The sequence below is a fragment of the Lepidochelys olivacea genome, assembly GCF_965140295.1.
Source record: "Lepidochelys olivacea isolate rLepOli2 genome assembly, chromosome: 15".
NCBI lineage: Eukaryota > Metazoa > Chordata > Testudines > Cheloniidae > Lepidochelys > Lepidochelys olivacea.
Genome location: NC_140425.1, coordinates 25,298,920 through 25,324,532, shown reverse-complemented (window position 1 = coordinate 25,324,532; position 25,613 = coordinate 25,298,920). Strand labels below are relative to the sequence as shown.

The window sequence follows — 25,613 nt, the reverse complement described above, 5'->3', positions numbered from 1 at the left end:
ACAGGGAAGGGTGTGCAATAGAACAGTATTTCGCAATACTCCACACGAGAGCCTTCAGAATGGCTGGGCAATTGCACAGCACAACCCTCCTTGTGTGTTAGAGAGAAAAGAACAAGGAGATTCATGCATGATACCAGGCTTGGAAATTTTAATCATTAATAATCATCTACAGTGTGCTACTGTCCTACAGAGTTGTGCATCCTCTGAAGTGCTGTGCTGAGGAAATCTCAAATGAAAAAATGAATGCATGAAGTGAATAACATTTTATGAATGAAATCCCGTGGATTAATTTGTTTTTCAAGCATTGACAGACACAGAATTGCAAACTAATTCACAGCAATTGCCATCGGAAAAATCCTCTGGCAGTCCATTCAGAAAAGAAGAAAAAAGCTAAAACCAAAACACCCTTTCCAGTGCTTATATAATAAATGACTGCCTCACAGGCAGTATATCAGCAAAATCTTTATATCGAATTCAGGTCTGCCTTTTATAGCAAAAGCTTTGTATCAAATTCGAGTTTCTTGCATGTTTTCACAAGTGAACAGCCCAGGCAAAAGAACTCGGAGATCCTGGATGAAAGTCAGTGAATATAGAATATTCCAGAATACGTTCAAATTATACTTTAAGCCCGATCCTGCAAATTCAGACTCCCAAATATTAACTTTACTCCCATCTGAAGGTATCACCATATCATCTAGTCTGACCTCCTGCAAACCATAGTATTAAACGTAGTGCCTAGCACAGTGGGGTTTTGATCCATGACTGTGACGATCATACGTGTATGGTAATACAAATGATAACAATTAATAGGAGTAAGGGTTTGCAGCTCCTGGTTCGCTGTGTAAGATATTTAGAGAACAAGAAAAGTCCTGTTATAGAAACGCTGCTGCAGAGGGGGGAGCTGTGGCATGCAATTGCTGCCTGGTAACAACGTTGTCAAAAGAAAACGTTGTGAAATGTTCATACTCAGTGAATCTTAGGTCAGCTATGTCTCAGACAGGTGTTGTTACCCTCTGGCTTCAGAGCGCATCAAAAGCTTCAGTCCCAATCTGGCCAGCAAAGAGACTCATGCCTTGTATTCTGTTGCATCCATGTTTCTGCCTGCTATAAGAAAGAAATAACATCACCGTTTTATTCCTGGTTCTTCTCTGTAATAGTCTTTGTCAGATTGCATTATATATGAATATCAATGAATATCAGAGTTCACTTAAAACATCACCGGAAAAAAAAACCCTGGTACAATTATCCTCATGGGTAGAATAAAGAAAGAACTATGATTCCAATTTAGATAAAAGGTTTCAGATAGCAGCCGTGTTAGTCTGTATCCGCAAAAAGAAAAGGAGTACTTGTGGCACCTTAGAGACTAACCAATTTATTTGAGCATAAGCTTTCGTGAGCTACAGCTCGCTTCAAGTACTTGTAATAGAATATAACCTCTAGGCAACAAGTTGACTGTCAGCATCACATTAAAAAAAAATCAAACCCAGATCAACATGTTTCCTATGGTTGTCATAGCCCTCTGAAGCTATTTTCATACCACTTGAAGAGTTGGTATTTGTCTTCTTAGCTTGTGTTGTCCTGTCTATGAGAAGAGCAAAAACACTTCATGTTTGACTTCCAAAATGTACCCATCGTCAAGCAGGATAAAGCGGTGTGAAATCTTTGACCAGCTTTTTCAGCATCACAAAGAAAGGCTAATGCAGAACGGTGATGTAACATTCTTGAGCTCTGAAGAATGACGATGTTCCATCATAGCCAAGGGGTAACAAAATTCCAATTCCAAAATTCTTGGCCCTGATTGTTACTATGCTAGTAGTGCAAAGGGTCTTTAGTGTGAAGAAGACTGGCCAATAAGGCCATTTTAAATTACCAGAGTGATGTAAAAGGGCCTTAACGTAAACGAAAATCAAACCCTTAATCTCCTATAATCCCAAATTCTCAGCAACTCTTGGTGTTCACACCTCAACTGCCAGAAGAGGGCCTCATCCTCCCTGATTGAACTAACCTTGTTATCCGTAGCCTGATTCTTGCTTGCATATTTATACCTGCCTCTGGAAATTTCCACTACATGCATCCGACGAAGTGGGTATTCACCCATGAAAGCCTATGCTCCAATACGTCTGTTAGTCTGTACGGTGCCATGGGACTTTTTGCCGCTTTTACAGATCCAGACTAACACGGCTACCCCTCTGAGACTTCTCATCATCCAGACACTCTTTGTCCAACCATGTTCTCAAACTCATTGATTTATCATTTCTTTGGATTGCAGATACTTAGGCCAAATTTACCAGACACTTCTGCCAGCCTAGTAATATCAGTCAGGGGATAATTTTTGGCAACATTGCTATTTTGCCAAGTACTTACTGTAGATTCAGTTATACAGGAGAAAAACAAGATTAGAACAGTTTTAAAGTCCCTCCTTGGACGAAGGCTTTGGGGCTGGTGGGTAGGATAAAGAATTCTGTTAGCAATCTTTGTCACAGAAACACACTGTGATTTTTTTAAAGTAGACACGTGCTTTTATAGAATAACAAGACATTTGGCTCTTTGCAATATGATGATTCTATCAAAAATCATGGGTATAGTCACTTTCTATTTTCACTTCTTAGACAGAAACATATGTTATCAACCTGCCTACAGTTGTTTTCTCGTTCTATTGTATTACATCCCTCCTTTGAGATATCAGAAGCCATCTCAAAATGTACCATTTTACAAAAGTTTAATTTTGTGAGGTCTTCTGTGATTTTCCCCTGAGTATATTCAGCCATCTGTGGCATGGGAGTAAATGTTATCATTTTTCACTTAAGAAAGGTAACAGATGATACCCAAGGAATGAAAGACTTACCAGCCTTTTGTTTGCAGTCTACTGTGTTTTCTCATGATTTCTGAATTAATGGCTTTCTGTACAACTGAATTTCAGCTAATCAACCAATAAATTAACTGTCTCAAAGACATGTTAGGCATTCACTGGCTATGCAAAGAAGGCCATTCAAGAGGAAAGGAGTAGGAATCCGTATTTGAATTTTACGGAATCAAAGGCTAGAGGAATATGAGATTTGTCTAAATAAAACATTCACCATATAATTGTTAGAATAGACAACAGGGTGTGATTCTGATGTCACTCTGTTTCTACGTTGGTGTAACTTCATGTTCTTCAGTGGAATTACATCTGATTTATACCAGCATAGCTGAGAACAGAATCAGGCCAACAGTCTCCACAAAGATCTGGAAAAGTTCTGCAACTTTTTGAGAAACTATCTCCCAGATGCTGAAGACACATGGAAAAATATTGATATTCTAAAAAGAAGTGACTGAACAGTTCTGAACCACACAGATGATATTATCTTTTTCCACAGGAAACACGTATACAACATAGGAGTTCGCTGAGAAATTCAATCATGGAAATCAGGGAAGTGGGACTTCACCTTGAACTTAAACAAAATTGAGGTCATTCCTAATAAAAATGGAGAAGAGAAAGAGATAATCAGATGTAGGGACATGACTGAACAAGCAAATACTTGAGTAGGTGCAAGGTGAGGGAGTCTGCAAAAACAAAATCTTAGAGAAAATCAGGCCAAGAAAGAATATTGGGAAGTGAAAAAATCTTCATTAAATGGAATTTGAAAATTATCTGTGGGGTGCAACCAATACACTGTACAAGAAATCACATTAGAGGAGTGGAAATAATTAGTATCAGAGCAAAAAGCCAGAGAAAGTCTCAGGCAAGTTTAAGGCTAACACATTGCATGCAGGAAATGACTTTTAACGTGGATTTCAAAGGCTAGGAGATAAAATGGACATAGAGAGTGAGAGAACATTTCATAGAGGGGTGGAGGGGCAAAACACGTAAGAGCAGTATACATTTGAAGAATGCGCCCCCCCAAAATACAATGGCTAAGGTATGAGGAAGCCATTGAGTTTGCAGTGAATGGTGAAGGCTGCTGCTGGTGCTGCCTGACCTGGCTACAAATCTACACTACTGGTTTTTCACTATGTCTGATACAGGCAGTTCTTTGATGTGATGCAGATGAGGAACGCCGTTGCATTACGCTGGGGCACTTCTCTGACGTCAGAGTTATTGTGAGCAACGTCGCACGGCTTTCAAAATTCCATTTTTTAAGTTAAGACAGAAAAAGGGTAATTAATTGCAATGTTTCGAATATTGTCAACTTGTGAGAGCAAGAAGTGGATATGTAAGAGATGTATACTGTACTTTTTTCAGAGTAACAGCCGTGTTAGTCTGTATTCACAAAAAGAAAAGGAGTACCTGTGGCACCTTAGAGACTAACCAATTTATTTGAGCATGAGCTTTCGTGAGCTACAGCTCACTTCATCGGATGCATACCGTGGAAACTGCAGCAGACATTATATACACACAGAGACCATGAAACAATACCTCCTCCCACCCCACTGTCCTGCTGGTAATAGCTTATCTAAAGTGATCATCAAGTTGGGCCATTTCCAGCACAAATCCAGGTTTTCTCACCCTCCACCCTCCCACACACAAACTCACTCTCCTGCTGGTAATAGCCCATCCAAAGTGACAACTCTCTACACAATGTGCATGATAATCAAGGTGGGCCATTTCCTGCACAAATCCAGGTTCTCTCACCCTCTCAGCCCCCTCCAAAAAACACACACACAAACTCACTATCCTGCTGGTAATAGCTCATCCAAAGTGACCACTCTCCCTACAATGTGCATGATAATCAAGGTGGGCCATTTCCAGCACAAATCCAGGCTTTCTCACTCCCCCCCCCCTTTTTCCTGGGGACACACACACACAAACTCACTCTCCTGCTGGCAATAGCTCATCCAAACTGACCACTCGCCAAGTTTAAATCCAAGTTTAATCAGAACGTCTGGGGGGGCGGGTAGGAAAAAACAAGGGGAAATAGGCTACCTTGCATAATGACTTAGCCACTCCCAGTCTCTATTTAAGCCTAAATTAATAGTATCCAATTTGCAAATGAATTCCAATTCAGCAGTTTCTCGCTGGAGTCTGGATTTGAAGTTTTTTTATTTTAAGATAGCGACCTTCATGTCAGTGATTGCGTGACCAGAGAGATTGAAGTGTTCTCCGACTGGTTTATGAATGTTATAATTCTTGACATCTGATTTGTGTCCATTTATTCTTTTACGTAGAGACTGTCCAGTTTGTCACTTTGGATGGGCTATTACCAGCAGGAGAGTGAGTTTGTGTGTGTGGGGGGGGGGGGGCGGCGGAGGGTGAGAAAATCTGGATTTGTGCTGGAAATGGCCCAACTTGATGATCACTTTAGATAAACTATTACCAGCAGGACAGTGGGGTGGGAGGAGGTATTGTTTCATGGTCTCTGTGTATATAATGTCTTCTGCAGTTTCCACCGTATGCATCCAATGAAGTGAGCTGTAGCTCATGAAAGCTCATGCTCAAATAAATTGGTTAGTCTCTAAGATGCCACAAGTCCTCCTTTTCTTTTTGCGCATACTGTACTTTGGCATTATTATCATTTTTAAAAATTTATATTACAGTTGCACTTAGAGGTCCCGTCTGAGATCAGGGCCCCACTGTGCAAAGTGCTGCAGATGCATAGGAAGAGACAAGATGGGTGAGATAATATCTTTTATTGGAATAACTTCTGATGGTGGAAGAGACAAGCTTTTGAACTACACGGAGCTCTACAACAGGGCTGGGAAAGGTACCCAGAGTGGCACAGCTAAATACAAGGTGAAACAGAGTGTTTAGCATATGTAGTTAACACATATTCTAAGAATCCATTCAAGGTGAAGTGGTCCCTTAACACCTAGCAGTCGTAGGACAAAAAGGGGGAGTTAGTGGGTTGCAGATTGTTGTAATGAGCCATAAATCCAGTGCAGGGCCGGTGCAACCGCTAGTCGAACTAGGCAGTCACCTAGGGCGCCAAGTGGTTGGGGGCAGTGGTGGAGCAGAGGTAAGCTGGGGCAGCGGGGTGGCGGGGCGGTGCACAGGGGAACCACTCCCCTCCCCAGCTCCCCTCTGCTCCGCCTCCTCCCCTGAGCACCGCTCCGCTCTGCTTCTCTCTCCTCCCAGGCTTGCGCACCAAACAGCTGATTGGCGCCGCAAGCCTGGGAGGCGGGAGAAGCGGCGGCGTGCTCAGGGAGGAGGCAGAGCAGAGGGGAGCTGGGGTGGGGAGCTGCTGCACGCGGCTCCCCGGGTTGAGGGGAGAGAGGGAGGGAGGGGGCGGCAGGGAGCTGCCGCAGAGAGGGCTCCCTGGGCCAAGGGGAGGGAGGGAGGGGGTGGCAGGGAGCTGCCGCAAGGCGGGGTGGGGGGGGCGCGCGGCGCAAGGTGGGAGTTTCGGCTAGGGCGCGAAACCTCCTTGCACCGACCCTGATCCAGTGTCTTTATTAAAACCATGATGTTTAGTGTCTAGCAAAGTTATGCATCTACGCTCAAAGGTTTCCTTTGAGGACGAGGACTGAGAGGTCAGAAATGCAGTGATCATCTTGTGAAAAGTGTTCGCCCACAGTTGATAGGATGTTTTTGTTTCTTATCATTTTTCAGTGTGAGTTCATTTGAGAGCTCAGTGATTGTCTGGTTTCACCCACATAGTTGTATTCGGAGCATTTAGTGCACTGGCTGAGGTACACCCATGTTGATAGGCCTGTGTCAGACCCATGGATCTTGCAAGGTGTGTTGTGAGGAGTAATGATCATTGTAGCAGTGGAGATTTGTCTGCAGGTTTTGCACCTGTTCTCATAGCAGAGTCTGGGGCCCGCTTTGATCTGTTTATGCTAAACAATCTGTTCCACTCTGTATTTAGCTGTGACGCTCTTTGCACCTTTCCCAGACTGGAAGAAGAGCTCTGTGTGGCTTGAAAGCTTGTATCTTTCACCAACAGAAGTTGCTCTGATAAAAGAGATTACCTCACCATGTCTCTCTAATATCTAATATCTCTCATATCCAGGGACTAATATGACTACAACAACACTGCAAGCATACCTAGTGAGAGACGGTCCCAATCTCTGAAGAGCTTGCAGTCTAACCTCCTGATACTGCAACAATTTAGAAAATATATATTCTATAATCTCATTTCCAAATAATGTTATTAAGAACTGACTTTTTTTCTTCACAATTTATATGCTAAGGCTATGATCATTCCATTTCTGAACACAAAAGAATTGCATCCGATACTAAATACAGTTTAATTATAAAAACATTACTAATCATATATTTTTTATGGAAGAGGGCTTGTGATTGTGGTAGATTTGGGAGATCTAAGGATATAGTTCCATATCTAGAGAGAGACTATGGCTCTGTTCTAAGATTCTTGGCTGTATTATCAGCATCAGATTCATTCTCTGATATTTTGAGGTATTCTGACAGGCAAGATGCAGGGCATGAACTCACCCTCTTCTCCTCCTCAGCATTTTCAGGACTCTAGAAGATTTCTTTTCCAGTTTCCTTTGTAGTCTTCAGGGGCCTGATTCTCCCTGTGCGCTTTGGGCAATCATTTACACCTGTGCAAAAGTGGGTGTAAAATGCTACCCTTCTGATTTGTCCTTGTTTTACACTCTCTGTGCTCAGGTGTCAGTGAATCACTTGGAGATTGCAGTCAGGTTGACCATGACCTCGAGGGGTGGGAAGTCTCTGAGCAGTTGGAAATCTGAGCTGTGAGAGAGAGAGAGAGAGAGCAAATGTGCCAACAGCTATTTGCTAATGCCACTTTGCAGCTTTCTCTCTGAAGAAATGAACAGAACCAAAAAAGCCTTCACAAGTATGGAACTGAATCACATAATTCTTTTTAAAAAAAAATGTGATACCTGAAGAAACATGAATAAAACCTTCCTGGTGTTACTTGTAAGAGTGAACAGAGGTTAGCTGAGTTTTTGTGCCAGTGAATGGTGAAAGTGACAGTGAACTACTGTCCTACTACAGGCATGGAACTATAAATAGGTCCATTTCTCTTCTCGGAGAGCCTTTCAGAAATGCTGTTCAAAGCAAAGATATAAGAGGAGCTGAGAAACAACGAGGAGTCTGAAAATTTCTGTCCCTTTTAACGTCAAGTTATCAACCTGTCGATTCTTCCTTTTGAAACCAGAGCTGCTGAGGGCTATTAGACTGAAGAGAGCTACTCGTTGTGTGCTATTTAAAGATTTCGGGCTGCGGTTGGGGTTGGTACATACTCCTCCAGTGGAAGATGTCATATCTTCCAAAGTGAAGCATGCTAAACTGACCTAAAGCCACTTTACTGCTGAATGAGAGTGTCCACACAGGAGCTTAATCGCTTTAATACATCCACTTTCAGTTTGCATTAACTTTCCAAGTGTCCCCATGTAGGCCAGAGAGAGGGCCTCCTAGAACCCCAGGGAGCATAAGGGGGAGGGTAGACACTGCATCATCCTCTGTGAAATGATAGCCTCCGTTCTCTTCTATTTCCATCCAGCTCCACCATCAACTGAGGGAGGGAGACAGCAGGGAAATGACCCTGCTGCCTCCCTGACTGTCTGCTCTCTTGCTAGATGCTAGCTTTTGCCCCATTGTCTGCTTCGTATGTCTCTCAGCACCAGGCCCCTATTAGACAGGGAGAGGAGGCTTCTGCTTGTGTATTGTATTGAAATGATGGTAGATATACATTGGCTGGGCTATGGCTATGCTATTCATTCACATTTTGAAGGGCAGCATTTGTATTTGCATGAGTCATATGGCTTCACTGGATCAAGTCGCTAACGCATTTGGAGCACCCAGCAAAAGAGCTAAATCTGTGGTGACACTTGTCGGCCAGCATCTCTCATCTGAGGACCTCAGAGCACTTTGCGGAACTTCACAATACCCCTCACAAATACCTCCCCAAGTAGATCTTATTATATACCTATTTTGTGGGTGGCTTATGAAGGTCAGCTAGTTAGTGAGAAGCAGAACAGGGGATAGGTAGATCTATTTCCCAGGAGTCCTGATTGCATGATATACATTGTCCACATCCCTGAGCAGTGTTCTTTCATGGCTACAGCAAGCATGTGCAATGTATGTATTTGGGTATTCTCCTATAACATTAAAGCAGCCGTTATTACAGAAGGATATGGATTTCTTCCCAGGTAGCAGTCATGACAGATGATGATTACCCAGATGAGCAGTAAAATCATATGATAATGCAACCCTATATTTCGATTAGTGCTGGCTTTACTTTTCAAGCCAGTAAATTACCAACCCTCGCATTATAGCAATGATATAGTATTCTCTCCATCTCACGCAGTAAGACACGGCTGGCTGAGAAACATTCAAAAGAAATGATTCAAAATGGTCATTGCATTTTTTTATCTTTTTTTTGGTTGGACATGCTTTCTTAAACCAGTAGCACTCAAGGTCCCTGGGCAAAATTGCAAATGGTGGCCAGAAATTCAAACCCATAACTCCTCTTATAAGGCCAGATGGGATCACTGTCATCATCTACTCTGACCTCCTGTGCGCAGGCGCTGGCTTCTAATTTTCCCCGAGGGGTGCTCAACCCCCGCTCAGCCCCCGTCCTTCTCCCAAACCCCTACCCTGTCTCTTTCTGCCCCCGCTTCAACCACATCCCTGCCCACACTCCACTCCTTTCCCCAGGGCCCCACCCCACCTATTCCTGCCCCCGCGCCGCCCCACCTCTTCTCTGACCCGTTCTGCCCCTTCCGGCAAGCGCATCCCATCCCCGTTCCCTCTCCCTGCCAGCGCCTCCTGCACGCTGCTGAACAGCTGTTCTGCGGCATGCAGGAGGTGCCAGGAGGGAGGGGGAACAGTTGATTGGTGGGGGCCACAGGTGGGCGGAAGTGGGGGGGGGAGGGGAGCTTGGCTGCCGGTGGGTGCTAAGCACCCACTAATTTTTTTCCCTGGGTGCTCCAGCCCTGAAGCACCCACGGAGTCGGTGCCTATGCTCCTGTACAACACAGGCCATAGGACTTCCCTGAATGAATTCCCATTTAAACTGGAGTATATCTCATCATAAACTGCTCTGAAAAGTTATTTCTTTATCCAGGAAAGATATAAACCTTCCTGCTTCTGGTTTTTAAGACAATCTCTAACTATTAGGGATTAGGAGAAGGCTTCCCTGGAGAGAGATTATTCCATATCAGCCTAATGTGAGACTTCCCTAATGTGAGACTTCCCTGGAGAGAGATTATTCCATATCAGCCTAATGTGAGACTCTGAAACGTGATGGCCACCGATGGAGACAGGATACTGGACTAGATGGATCGTGGAACTGAACCACTATGGCAATCCTTGTGTTCCTTAACAGAAAAGATTGATATATATTGCTTTGCCTTCTTGGGGTTTCTGAAATTGTTATTTAATTGACATTTCAAAAAGAATTTATCGTGCAAGGGTGTGAATTTGGGCCCCGATAGTACGATCCACAGCCTGTAGGCATGCAGCAACTGGATGGAGTCGCGTGGGAGAGGAGCATCAGGTCCATGATTATCATAAGCTAAGTAGCACTGTGTTACCATAAATGTCCAACATGACAATAGTTTTACTATCGTGAGAGCACTCCCTATGTGTTTTATAAAGATTACCAGTCATTTACTACTACATACAGCTGGCATAAATTTACCAGATGACTGCTCAGATACTATGCTAGATAATTAAGAATGCTTTAAATACCTACCTAGAGAGATAATTCTCAAAGTTTTGCCATATACACTCCATGCAGAATAGGCAATTTCAAAGTAAGAGATGCAACTTCGTCAAAGGCCTGCTTCAAAAATTATTATTGATCCCCTGCTGGGTTCCTCTACAGTGCAGTCCATTAAAGCGCCCAATAAAGTATCCAAACCTGATTGTCAGATTGGTTGGAATATCCATTTATGGTTATTAATTCAGATTACCTACTCTAGGTAGTGGGGGAAGATGCTGAGAAAAGATAAGGAACAGCAAAAAAATTATTCAGAGAGTGCGTGCATAAATAGAGATGAGAGATTCTAGCTCCAGCTACCTTTTGTTCTCTGACATGCGGTCAGTGTTGTAAAAAGAAAACCATCTTTTCACGCGTCCTCTATTGCATGGGACACAGAATGGCATTGAAGCACAAACCAGAGACCTCAGTGGGTTTTTCTAACATGTGGTTTGCCAAAAGCAGACAGGTGACAAGCTTTCTCCTGCTTTGAGAATTTCTCATCCTTTTATTGTCACAACCTTGAGTTTACATTTTGGAACACAAGTGTCAAGATGTTTAACACAGCTGGCTTTGTGAATAAAGTCTGTTGGGACATCATGGGCTGAAGCAAAACAGTACAAGCCTGTTCTCAGGAAAGGTCTCTGGAACAGCAGAGGATACTGGTGTTTAGCTAAAACACAGAGGACTGTTTGACAGGTTGCAATTACTCCTGCCACGTGCATCAGGCTGCTTTCTGAACCTACACTTAATGGGGTGCAGATTGGCTATTATGAGGGTTTTTTTAAAAAAATGGCATCTTGCTCAGGTCACATATGTGATGTTATTTACGCTGCTAATCAGGGTTCACCTTTGGCTGCAGGATTTGCTTATCATTCCTGGATAAACCTCAAAAAATCACCAAATTTCTTTCTTTCTTTTTTTTTTTAATGACATTACAGGAGCAAGTTTATAAAAAGAATAGCAAACATCAGAAATCTCAGCTTTGACCTCCATGAATTTCACGATACAATTGCCATTCTAGCTGACACCTCTGAGATCCTAGCACATGCTGTGTATAGTACACAAGTTAAGGAATCAGTTTCCTCCAATATATGTTTTGTTAGGAGATAAGACAGTAAATAAAATTTCGTTTTGGAATCTATGAACAAACATGTTTGCTGATATGTGTTTGTGTGAGATCAAGTGTTATGGTAGTACACTCTATAATATACATCTAGAATAATATTGAATTAGGCTGATATGTGCTGCATAAGGGCCACGAAAAGAATCTGTGATTAAGAACCTCTTTCTCTTCTATAGTTTAATCTACCTTAACTTTGTCTGCAGGATGTGTCCTCCTGCCTCTTGTTCCTTGGGAATCCCAATATGAATTAAATCTATTATGCAGGAAGACAAAAGTGATAAAGGATGACCTTTAACTTTGGCATGATAGCCTGCAGTATTTGTGATTTACCATCTGTCATAGTTGATCATTCTTAATAATGATACAATTTATAAAATGTTCACGAGGAAACAGCTGGAGCCTGAGAAAGGGTAGAGGGGCAGGGATATGACCTTCTAGTGACATGAATGAATGTTGGGGGCGGGGGGCAGGGCATACAGATCCTTCTGGGCCTGATTCTGCCACCCATGTATGTAGAGAATTGTACGTGACTGCAGAAGTAGTCCCAGTGGAATCAACAGAATTATGCATGAATTAAGGTACTGCTCAAGGTGACTAAAGCTAGCTAAATTTGTAATTTAAGATCTTGCAGCCCCTTCACATGCAGAACCCCTGTTGGTTTCAGTCATGGGCATGTGAGGACAGCAGGATCAGGCTCCCAAGTATGACCAGTGAATAATCAGATATTGCCCAAGCTCACTGCTCTTCTACTGGCATTAAAGTGTGAGACTGGCCACTTGGCATAAGGCAGAGTCAATGGAGTGTAACTGGATTAATTTAGGGAAAAAACCCTTCAAAGAACAATGAGCACTTATGGAAGATTGTAAATGTTCCCTAATGTTTAATAAACACATAATCTCAGTTGTACGTTCTCACCCTTGGATGAGAAAGTGGCAGATTTTACCTGTGAGTCACAACAGATATGCGGTAGTGGAAAATATAAATAGCTTTCCACCAAGTGGGGTTCATTAATATATGTTTGAATCCTACAACACCATTCAGCTATGAGAGAAAAGTACACCAGAATTGTTTTGGATTATAATAATTTTAGCAAATCATCTAATTTATATATTAAGCTTGCTTAATAGTCTTACATTGCCTTGCTCTTTGATCTGAAGCAAACAGTGGTGAATAGTTTATCTAATGAGGTTAAAAAAACCCACGTCACAACCTGCCTTGTAATTTCTAAGAGGTGCCATTATGGGACTGGAGAATGGGTTCCAAAAGATTAGTTCCAATGTTACAAACTTCTTTTCACGAGATACACACAGGGGGAAAAATAAAAATAATAAAGGAATGCAATTCTGCAGACAAATGTTTCATCTCCATGCCTTCTTCACTAAAGACAATCATTTCAACTAAATGCCAAAAGGCATTTAGCTGTAACATTTGTCAGCAGAACAGGGCTGGCTTTAAGTTTCCCTCCTGATTTACAATTGAGTATTTTTATTAGATTTACTGTACTGCCACATGTTTTGTTAACCTCTAAGAAATAAGCCGGCCTGTACATTAATCATTAGGATTGATATTCATCCTTGTGTACAGGGCCAGCAGAAGGTCCTCTGCATTACTTAAGCAATGCAGTGCAGATAGGGGTAGGATGTTTGCAGAATGGCTGCTCACGGATACTTGTGGGGAAGAAAAATGCTCTTGTGGTTAAGGTGTTGGACTTGGGACTAAGGAGACTAAGAGTTCAATTTCTGGCTTTGGAATAGACCTTGTCTACACTTGCGGTGATGTGCAGGGTATGTATAGCTATCCGACACAGTGTAGCACTAGATGAACCGCTATGCTGATCTGTTGGCCAAGAACCTCCACCACAGGAGAGGAATGCAAGTCTCGGCCCGGCGGAGTTCCTCGGCCAGGCTATGACCATGTGTTTCAGGGGAAGACACCGCGCTATGCAGCACAGCTATTTAAAGCCTAATTATTTGGGATTTTCATACCACTCTTGTGGGTTTCATAGAGGGGGGTTCATTAATATCCACGGCAGTCATTCCTCAATAATCCCTACTCTCGGTAACGCACACACCATGTTAATAGGGAACGTTGGCAATCACAGCTTTATCATGACTCTTGACAAGTCTCCCATTCATATTTCCCCACTCCCCGGTTTGTCCAAAGCAATGAGTTGTAAACATTTACAGTAGATGCACATAGGGTTTATTCATATTCAAATAAAGCCATTATCCTGGCCCGGAGTTTTGGTAGTTTTCTACTCTTCCCCTAGAGTATTTCTCTCAGTAGTGCCATCTAATCAGGTTTAGGTTTTAATTAAACAGCTGTCATTTGCTTCCTAGTTCTGTTGCGACCTGATGTTGTATTAAATTTTAATTTAGCCTAGGCTGGATAAGAAGTAGATTCCTTCAGACAACAAAGAAACACTATTAGCAGGTTACAGTTGTAATTAAGAAAAGCTCTGCTGAAGTGCTAATGCATTCAGGTACAGAGAAGGAATTAGAGATAAACACTTATGTAATTATTATTCAGGGATAGAGCAGGCAATATGAATATGCAGCTCCCACATGAGTTAATAGAATTCCATTTTTTGTATGCTATCTATACTTTTTTTAAAAAAAGCCTCAGTTTACAGAAGCCAGACACGGGTGTTTACCATTTCACATCTGGGACGTTTTAGTCTCTGTGGTTAAGATCCTCAGCTGGTGAAGCTTGGCATAGTTTCATCAGCTTCAGTGGAGTTCTGCCAATTTATGCCAGCTGACCTGTAAATCAATGTTATTACCCTTCTGTAGATTTCAGGCACTGTCAGTAATAATCACTACAGACATGTTAAATTCAGGAAATGGTTCGTCTCTAACAAGCCCTACTACAAATATATAAAAGACACCTACTTGAGTCTCTCTGAAATGTTGTTACTTGTCAAAGATCCATTTTAAAAAATATGTAATATATATATCTTATGGACAGGCAATTAGTTCAGTTCAGACTTCACACTCTTTCTCACAGAGGAAATACATTTTTGGAGTCTGAAAATAGTTAACTCGTAAAAAGGTCTTAACACAGTCTATTGTAATTGCACAACACTGGATCCAAGCATCTGAGATATTGATTTTATATTGTAACTTTTCCTCCCAGTGAAGTTTATTTTTGTGATGCAGCAACTGCTAATCAGCACGGCGAGTTTCTCAACATGCTGAGGGGAACACGGGGCAACACTTTATGTCAAGATCAAGATAAAAGTATTTCAGAACATCCAAAAATAAATGGGCTAGTGATGTGTCAATTCTTAGACCTATTCTCTTGTCATCAGCTTCCCAGTTCAGATGAAGTGTACAAAAGGAATAACAATCCTTTTGTAACCTTTGCATTAACCTTCACTAGTGCCAAAGATGATGTCAATGTAGCTGATAATCACCAATTGGTTTTTAAAATGAAGCTTGTTGGGCCCCATTCTCCTCTTGCTTACACTGGTGTAAAGCAGGAACAACTGCTGGTTACTGGTATAATAACTGGTGCAAAACTGACATAGGTGAGATCAGCCGGGCCCATATAAGCCTTTGAAGTCAATGGGAGTCTTTCCATTAACTTTGATGGGCTTTGGATCAGGCCCTGAGTGGAGAGTTATGTGGTTCATATTCCCCTCCCCACCAGAAAGAGTTCTCAAAAGTACGATTATTCAGCTGTACTTGTTAATTATGTCCCTTGTGGGACATATTTTTCTACCTGATCCTTTGAAGAAAAAAGTCCTTTATGGAAGAATGACTTGGAAAATTGCATTGTGATAAAATGGTCCAGGTGAAATGCAACTTATCACAGGGGCATCACCTCACCATTATGTATGGGTCCTAGGATATATTACATATATACACACACAAGCATATTACTGTGTGTGTATATGTATAATGTCTGACTGTATATGGTTTGCAGGTTGCTCACCAATGGTTTTGGCATGGATGAAGCAGCCTGAATTTGATCCTATATGTCTTCTGCAATCTACATTTTTTTCTCCACAAGGTGATACATTTCGGTTCTCATTCTTGCTCAATCTATAGTCCTTGTAAGGACTTTGCAGGGTTTTTGTTTTGTTTTTTTTCACTTCTGCTTCTGTCATCTATTTCTTTTACTCATGCTGTCCCTCCCTACTTGATGGCAGCTGGTTATAAATGAGACTGATCAACATAAATGAACATTAAATAGTCATTTACTGCACAAAACATCTGGTTTATGCCTTACCTAATGGAGAACAAAGAATGTAAATATGGCTTCATGGCCAGTACAATGTCTCCAGGTGGGATTTTGATGGGGAAAGATTTTAAAATTTGCATTTGGCATTCTGTTGTTTTTGATGCCACATCTCTTTCTAATGTGACATGAAATGAAGGTTTCACTCAAGCCCCCAAAGAAGGAAACCACTTAACAGGCACATCTTTTAAGGAGAATTTGGGAAACAATGAGTGGGGGAGTCCTTTTATCGTAACACTTGGTATCCACATCTACAACCACTGACATAACTTGGGAGGTAGGGATGGAAAGATTTGTGTAGCTCTATAAAGATTGTGACATATGACCCTGTCTTCTGCAAAGCATGAAGAAGAATGCAGAACAAACCTGATCTATTGCGTCATGCTGGCGATATCTATTGGTGTATTAATAATTTGCTATTTTGTATCATCAAATTACTTTAGCAGTGCACCTAATTTTTAAAATTGCAAGTCAAGGATGAAGGTCAATAAGCATCATGACTAATTTCCGACAACACTGGAAATGTCTACGTTGTGCCCGGTGGCCATGCTTCTTTAACGTGCATCCCCTTTTTGTGCATGTGTGTGTACGTGTAGGATACAGAAGTCCTCAACACGGCCATTCTGACAGGGAAGATGGTATCTGTTCCGGTGAAAGTTGTTGCTGTGCACGAGGATGGTTCTGTGATCGATGTTTCAGAGTCCACTGAATGTAAATCAGCTGATGAAGACGTCATAAAGGTATGGTGGCTAAACTAAGGTGTGCAAAGTGGAGAGATGGAGCGTCCCCTTTCTGCCCCACCTCATCATGCCCCTGAACAGAAGCCAACCACAATCTCTGTCCTTGTGCTCTCTGTGGCAGTTCAGGCCCTCAACTTTGCAGTCATGGAATCCCACCTAGAAAAGATCCAGTGTCAGTGTTCAAAAGGGCATTTGATTTCTGGAACTTATGCAGGGAGAGCATGCCCCTTCTGTATTGTGGAACCCAGCAATGCAGGTGCTGCGTGTGTGCCTAGCAGAGAGGCTGGTGTGAATCCCTGGATTGTACAGCATGAATGCATGAACACGGAGAGTGCAGGGCCCTCAGTGGTGCTGAACCACCAAAAGAGGGAGAATGGAATCATGGCCCTGCTTCTTTTTTTGCTTGCTAGCAGATCAATGCTGCTGAGGGGGAAGCACATGCTGTCTGGTGTTATACTTGGGAAGAATCAATCCGTCATTCAGGCACCCTTGTTGCCATGCAGTCCTTCTGCACCCATTATTACATAAATAGTAAGAGTTGCTAGGATTGATATATTGCCAGGTTGCTAATACACTCCTGACCTTTTTGACCTTGTTTTTCCAGTCCAGAGCTTCTCCTAAGCAAAGACATTGCACTCTACCAAATTCCGAGGTGGCTTTGTGATGTGTATAAGAGTGACAATTAGACCAAGAGTGAAATTCTAGTAAAAAACTTCTTTATAGTAAGATCTATGACTTTTTAAACCACCTTGTCCCACCTACTGTAGCAAAAGCAGACTTTGCTTTCAAAAGTAATAGGTTAAATCTGTTCCCTCTATATTAACACCAATCACTGGCGAGACAAAGGCATTGTAAATATGACCTTTTCAAGTCATTGACTGTATAACTTTGCCACTGTTGTTACCATATAAAACAAAGTCATTCAAATTATTATTATGTAGACATAAGGGTAGAAAAACATTTTAACTGGAATTGTGTGTCTATTATGTCTGCTTTTTGTTGGTGGTGCATAAGCATCAGATCTGAGTAGGATTTCTCTTACCTTTATCCTTACCTCTATGGAGTTTTCAGAGAGTAGTCTGGGAATGGTAGTTGTTTTTCTTTGTCTGAGTTGCATGGACACACCTGTTACAGAAGATAAGGCTCTACACTTACCTCTTCTGCAAACAGAGATCCTCTGACCCAGGAACTTTCATACTAACTACCTCTGCAGCCTTTGAGAAAGAACATTCCTTCTGGTCTTCTAGGTAGTAATTGTGTCTTCTCTAAATACATTTCTAGATCTGACAAACCATATTTATATGTTCTCTGTAGATTGCTATTTGAAGCACCAAAGTCCATGTCTTAGTATTTTAACTCATCATTGTAACCTTTTTTTGTAGATAAGACCATAGAGGTCTTAGTAGATAGCACATACTTTGTCAGAGAATTTTTCATGCTATCTTAGGAGAACAAGAAAATGTGTATCGTCAACCTATTATTCATTTTGAAGTATATGTACATGGATTTTCACCGGATCCAAAAATTCACCCTCTCGTCTTATTTAAAAAAAACTTGGAATGACTTCATTATCAGCCATTGCATCTGGTATGTGGTAACCAAACACATTTCAATTTATCTCCAAAGACAATAAAGGGGAGTGGGTTAAAGAACTTATTTTGTAACATTACTGGTGAAATTTTAGGGTATCTATTGTCAAATTAGAGAAGGTGTTTGTAGAAGTGTTACTAGAAGAGGAGGTGTTTTCATCAGTATCTTGTAAGTCTTGATAAAAATCGCAAAAAAACCAAAAACCCCAAGACATACTTTGGCATGCTGCATTTTATGACGTGAGCAAATTCTCTCATGCCACATGTGGACAAAAAGGAATTGTGCTGAAATGTGTACCGGACTCAACATGCACTTCAATTCAAATTCCATTCAAATTCTCTACATAAGGTAATTGATTAAAGAACTATAGTGATGTTCTATTGTCAGGTCTGGAAGGATCTGAACCAAATCATACGACATATGAGAGGGGTAGCTGTGTTAGTCTGTATCCATAAAAACAGGCTTTGAGTCTTGAAGTCTGGAAATCATACTACATCACCCTCATCATCAAATTCAACACAGTATTTTATCCACAAACAATTTTTCCTGACTGCAGCTTCCTTAATTATGTTATCAGTTGAGGTTTTCACGTCCCCAGACCAATGCTAGCTGGCTTTGTGCACGTTTGTTCAGGTTTGCTTGTATTTTTTGTTTCACTCTAACCCAGAAACTCCAACCCAACACCTAAGTTGGTGACAAAATCTATAGCCAGGCAACGTTTGCTTGCTTTTGGTTTTTTTGGGGGGTCCACACTTAGCTCTCATTTTCATGAACACAAATAATTTCTGAGTTATCTAACAGAGACCAATTTACAGTACAGCTGCAGGGGGAGTTGATGGGGAGGGGTTATTTGTTGTGCATTTAAGTAAAATGTTTATAAACTTTAATGGCCTGGTTCTCATTTGCAATGTGACTCCGGGTTTCACCACTCTGGCAGTGTAATTAAATTTGTGACCGCTTTCTGATCCAATCGCATTGCCAAATGGGTGTAAATGGACCTTAGTGTAAATGAGACTCAGTCAGGCCTTATGTGTTTCTGTTTCCCAGTATATCCACTGAAATAAAATCACACTTCCTTTTTGCTTTCAACCCAATTTTTTTGACGTCTTTACCAGAGGACACATGAATGAATATCTCCACATGTGACCAACTTGGTTTTCAAAGGAGCACAGTCGCCCGCTATAAATTTCACTTTTATTTTTTTGCTATGTACTATGCTGCTGTTCTTATCTGATTAGTGGCTCTGTTATTTATCACTTCACAATGAATTCAGGTTTCATAGGGGTAGCCGTGTTAGTCTGTATCAGCAAAACCAACGAGGAGTCCTTGTGGCACCTTAGAGACTAACCAATTTATTTGGGCATAAGTTTTTGTGGGCTATAAGCCACAAGGACTCCTTGTTGTTTTCACAGTGAATTGTTGCTCTTGTAAACTCAAGAACTGAGGGGGTTTTTTCACTTCAGAAAACCAGATACAGGTCTGTAACACAGAGCTTATGGACTTACCTTTTGTATTAGTAAAGTGTCTACTAGTTCTAGAATTTTCTGTGTTTAGAGAAGATTGGATCACGTTAGACATAAAAAGGTCAGGAAAAAGACTTCCTCCCTAATAAAATTAACATCTGCAGCCTATAGGGAGGTGTTACATTTCAAAACACTGCCTGTTTAAAATCCAGTTAGTTCAAGCAGCAGCCCTCCATATGGGTATGCTGTCAAAGCTGGGCATGAAGTTGTTCTGGTTCCTGAATTTAAAAGGTCCACTGGAGCCGGCAACTAAATAAGGCTTGACATGACCTCTAAGAAAAGAGACAAGCTTTCCAGTTGCAGTGGTGAATTTATACACTTTGTGAAAGCGAGGCTCCTGCCCTTTGACTGCTTTTCTTTTCTTTTTCCAAAATAGGTTTTATTCTCGGGCAGAATAAGAACTAAGGGCCTGATCCTAGGTTTATTCAAGTCAATGGGAGACTTTTCTATTGACTTGGCTGGGGTTTGGATCAGGCCTTAGAACAGTAGATCAAATTCAGCACCCTATATTATCCCATTTGCTTCAGAGACTGAACAGGGTGTAAATCAGTGCTTAATTTAGCCTGCTATGTGAAACTTTCTGGCATCAAATTGATAGATTGATAATTGATAGAAGAGACTCTCACCTGGGACCATGGGACCATGCACGTCCTTTGGCTATTAGAACAGGTAGACCATTATATTACTAATTATGTAATTAACCAAAGGCAAGAGGTCTGAATCTCATTTATGCTAAGGCCAATTACCTCACCTTAGTCATGTAAAGGGGCCTAAAAGTGGGAGTAATTTTATTTTTTTGGATAATTGCAACAACCTCATAATGTATTTTACCCCAAATGATTGCTATGTTCTCTCTGCCTTAATTCCATCTGAATGTGGTTTTTAGCTGGGAATTTAGCAGGCTCGAACTCACGATTGTTAATGATCTGAGTTGGAATTTAGCACGGACACGGGCGGAGGGGTTCGCTATCTATTTCAGAAAGAACATGTAGCTGACCCCCTTGATAAGCACCTTTTGAAAAGTCCATATTGATTTCACTTCCAGACACATTTCCATGTGCCATACAAAGTTAAACCCTCTCATAAAAGTTGTCAGTTGGGTTGGATGTAATTTACTAATTTTGTGCTTCTTTACACCATTAATTCCATCCTGTATTGTTCCGTCCTAATTGCAGAGATGTCATATTCTGTTGGCCAGAACCGAGAGCATTGCATTCTTAACCTTTTATGTCTCTTTGGTAGATTATGAGTTTGTAGATTGTTAATGAGACAATCCTTTTTGCTTATTTCTGTCTTTGCTCTGAATTACAGAGATGTAATTCCACTGAATTCAGTGAAACCACTCTGGATTTACACTGATGTAAATGAGCATAACCATGTACTATTTATGTATGTTACCAAGTATGTATACATTTACGGCTGCCTAGATACCATGTTGATTGGGTGCTGTATAAATATGTAGGGCCCAGATCCCAAAAGGTGCCTAAGTCTTGAGTTTAGTTGTCTAAATCCCAGTTTTTGCTCCACTGTGATCCACAAAACTCCCGCTGAATCCTGTAGCCACCTAAACTCACTCATGACTATAGTTTCTGCCTCCGGACATGCACACTGCTGCATCTCTCTCAAAGCATTTCAGTTGCCTAAGTTGAGTGCAGGACCTGATCTGGTAGGTGTGCTCAGGGAGCTACCTATTGCCCACCTTATGACGGTTAGCCCAGTGATTGAGTACTTGCCCTGGAGGTAGGAAACCCAGGTTCAGTCCCCGCTGCCAGAGGAGGAGAAAGAATTTGAAGAGGGGTCTCCTGACTCTCTGGAGAGTGCGGTCACCACTGAGCTATGCACATTGTCATGTGGGGCTCCCTCAGGCTCTCCTGTGGAAGCTGTTCCACAGTGGATAAATAATGAAAGAGTGATTGTAACAGCGGGGACTGGGCCCCGGGTCCCCAATTGGGGCCCTAACCCCTGGACATTCTCACTGCCTTTCTTTCTTTCTCTCTGGCTGAATGTGACAATGGAAAGTCACTGGGCCAGACCAATGGGCCAAATTCATCTGTGCTGTAATTCCATTTGTTTCAGTAGAGTTAAACCACAGAGGAATTTAGCCCAGTTTTTCTTTACTGAATGGACTCTCAACCACACTTATTAGATTCACAGGGCCTGCAATGCCACTGCACCCATGCAATGCCACTGATTTCAGCACAGTTACTCATGATACACCCTGTACTTAGGATCAGGCGCCTTCTGCCTAAGCAGAAGCATATATTGAAAACACCGGTGTCATAACATCCTGAGGACTGTTAGAGAATGCATGTCCCTTGTTAGCTTGCCAGGGGAAAGCACTCTAATGCATTATTCCTCACTTTCTGGTAATATGCTGCCTAATTATGATGAAGGTCAAATTCAAACCATTTCTGCCCGCTGCTTTAGTACCGCAAACCGTATCTTGAATCCTCCATAATTAATGGTAAAGCAGTAGAAGACCGAATTTCCCCTCCCCACCACCCACTACTTCCTGTCTAGCTGTAGCTAACAGGGCTTCGTTTCTTTATCTGATATTGTAACGAACAGTAAAGCTGGTGGTTGACACAGATTGAAACATGACGGGGGAAGGAGAAACCTCATAGGAGAGAAGGGAGATCACACATACTCCGCCCCTCCCCTGCTAGCCTGTCCTTAAGGCCTACGTCAAGATAAAGAATACCTCTGGGAATGAGCTTTTCTGGAACAGGAATAAGTGCAAACACCATTTCCGCTTCTGTGTTTGTATAGCACCTAATACAATGGGGTCCTGGCTCGTGACTAGGCCTCCCCCAGGTGCGACTGCAGGACAGCTAAATCGTAATGTCTGGGTGGGATGGGCTAACTGCGGAGGCTAACGTTTTTCAGACCCGGGTCACTACAGTTACGCGCCTGAACACGACTACTGTGATTTTCAGAGATGCTGAGGTGGGGAGACCATGGGCACTTGGGACATCTGAAAACCAAGGCGCCCAAATTCTGAAAATGTTGCCCCTAGGGCTAAAGGCCTAAGGGGACGATTTAAATAGATTCAGCCTCTCTGTTACCTACATGGCAGGAGGTCCTTTCAAGTGTCCAAGTGCAGAATGGCAACCCTGGATTAGCGCAGATGAAGGGGTATGCAACCCCCACTTGTTCCATACTCAGAGCCAGGTGGCTGAGGCCCTTTCAGGATAGTAATTTTTCAGTGACATGCTAAGCATATATGTGACAGCTGCCATAGCAGGGATTGAAACGGGACCCTCCGGAGCTAAAAGCATGAAGTGCTCCCGCTTGAGCTAATGCTCCTTAGCTGGGCCTGTTACAGACTCATGTTCTCTGTGGATCAGCCACATAAGGGGCCTGGCTCTTTTTGATAGGTTTTTAATGTCTTTGTGACAGAATTAAGAGTCTTTGGCCCAGATCCACAAGGTAGTCAAGGCTCCAAACTTACAATTATTGCAATGTTTGCAGAGATGATGTAGCTCTGTTAATCCCAGGATATGAGAGAGACAAGCTGGGTGAGGTCATATCTTTTATTGGACCAGCTGCTCTGCTGGTGACCGAGACAAGCGCTCGAGCTACACAGAGCTACTTCAGGCCCAAAGAAGAGCTCTGTGCAGCTTGAAAGCTTGTCTCTTTCACCAGCCACAGGCACCGACTTTCCAATGTTCCAGGGGGATGCTCTGCCCCAGGCCCTGCCCCCACTCTACCCCTTCCCCCAAGGCCCCACCCCCACCCGCCTCTTCCTGCCCCTGCCTCTTCCTGCCCCTGCTCCATTCCCGCCCCGCGTCTTCCCATCCAGTTCCGCTCCCTCTCCTGAGCGCGCCGTGGCCTTGCTCCTCCCCCACCCCCCCGAGCCTCCTGAACACCGCGAAACAGCTGATTGCGGTGGGCGGGAAGCTCGGGCAGGGAGGTGAAGGCGCTGATCCGTGAGGCCCGCTGATAAGCTCGGGCAGGGAGGCTGGGCAGAAGGCACTGGGGAGCGGGGGGAAGCTGATAGGGGGGGCTGCCGGTGGGTGCTCAGCACCCACCATTTCCCCCCTGTTGCTTTGCCATTAAAATCGCTGATCAAGGGTGTAACTTACTGTAAATAACATGGACCAGGAATATGAAGGCTAATCTTATCTATCAGTCTATCATTTCTACAGTGTCTGTCACCAGACTACCTAAGAGCTTTATTCAGTGCCCAGTCATCGCTCTCAAGGAAATTGTTCACTCCAGGACTCAACCCTTTCTGGAAGCAGTGGAAATACGAAGCCAGCTTGGTTGATGGATTTACCTTGGTATCAATTGGTTTATTACAGCATGCCTTTTAGCCAGTTTTTTTTTTAAAGTCAGTTAGTTCAGTGCTGTTGAAAGGTTCAGCAAAGACAAACCAGGAGATGCCAACACTATCCCTCCACAGTACAGATGGTCATGGGCAGCAAGCTGCCCTGAAACTGCCTCAGCCAATGGGAGTGAGATGGTTCCATTTAGTGGGGTCAGACCCCAGGTCCAGTCAGTCTTTTTCAGGATAGGGAGAGGGCCAAAAAGGCGCTAATTGGTGTCACTGGACCAGTATCACCAAGCCGTAGGATGGAAAATACTTAGTCATTGGGCCAGAGAAAATGAGAGAATGACTCTGTAGCCCAGTGCTTAAGGCACTCCCCAGTGACCTAGGCGACCCAAATTCAAGTCTCTGTTCCGATAAGTAGTAAGGATTTTATAACAAGTAGAACAGTTTCAACAAGAGAGATTGAGGGAGATCCACCCATCACCCAGTGATTCAGGCACTCTCCTGGGGGGACGAGCCCAGAGTTCAAATCCTTTCTCCACATCAGCCAGAGTGGGGATTTGAGCGTGGGCCCCTCACATCCTGGGGGAGTGCTCTAACCACTGGACTAAAAGTTGGGGGGAGGTGGAAGGCAAAAGCACCCCCATTGTTCTGGGTAGGGCACTAGCTGCTAGGCAGCTTCGGAAAATGCCCACCCGAATGGGCCCTTCAGGTGAGAGTGGTAGTGGAATGACTACCTCGAGGATCTAAATTTTGGATGTAGGTGCCTAAAGTGGCAGTTAGCCACTCATTTCCTTTATAGAGCTAGCCATTAGCCTTGCAGTGCCTCAGCTCCCCATCTGTAAAATGGGGATGCCACTACTTCCCTACCTCAGAAAGGTGGTGTGAAGATAAATACATGAAAGCTGTAAGGCAGACCCGACACTTTCACAATGGTATATAGCAAAGATTTATTAGCCTGGCACTTTTTAGACAGCTTATGGCATAACGTGTGTGTCTTCTGGAAGCTATTTTTAAATACACAGGGTCTTCAAAGGTAGTTGGAATGTCTTGTCTGAGGGAGGAGAACACGTGTGATGAAGTGCAGTCACACAGCTTTCAGCAAAGGTGCTGCTGAGAGGAAGACAAAACTCAGCGGCTTTAGCATTTGGCTGCCATTAGAGCAAACAGTGTAAAAGGGCATTGATCCTAATCCTGGGAAACGAGTGCTTCAGTATTTTATGTGAGTCTGAAGTGTAATATTGCTGAGGATAAACACTGAATATTTCATATTAAGAGATGAACTGAGAGAACACTGGCCAAATTAGCCAGAACAAGGTTAGCAATAGCAAACTGTTGTGGGCAGAAAATGGTAAACTCTTAAAAGTTTCACCTCAGATTCTGCAGCAAATTAATTTTGCTTTATAAACTGTAATGGATGGGCCACTTAAACATTTTAATTAGGGATGTGTGAACCTCCTGGAGTTTGCAGCTTTATACCACTTCAACTATTGTTCATGCTCGGAAAATGAA

The 25,613-nt window shown here is 42.7% G+C and overlaps 1 protein-coding gene across 1 annotated transcript in view; it reads left to right on the top strand.

Annotated features, from left to right (window-relative positions):
- Positions 1-25,613, top strand: part of TMEM132B (transmembrane protein 132B) — a 360,998-nt gene that overhangs the window by 286,656 nt on the left and 48,729 nt on the right. Inside the window, exon 5 of the mRNA XM_084648700.1 lies at positions 16,572-16,715. Coding sequence (XP_084504826.1) covers positions 16,572-16,715 — 144 coding nt within the window. The remainder of the gene's footprint in view (positions 1-16,571; positions 16,716-25,613) is intronic.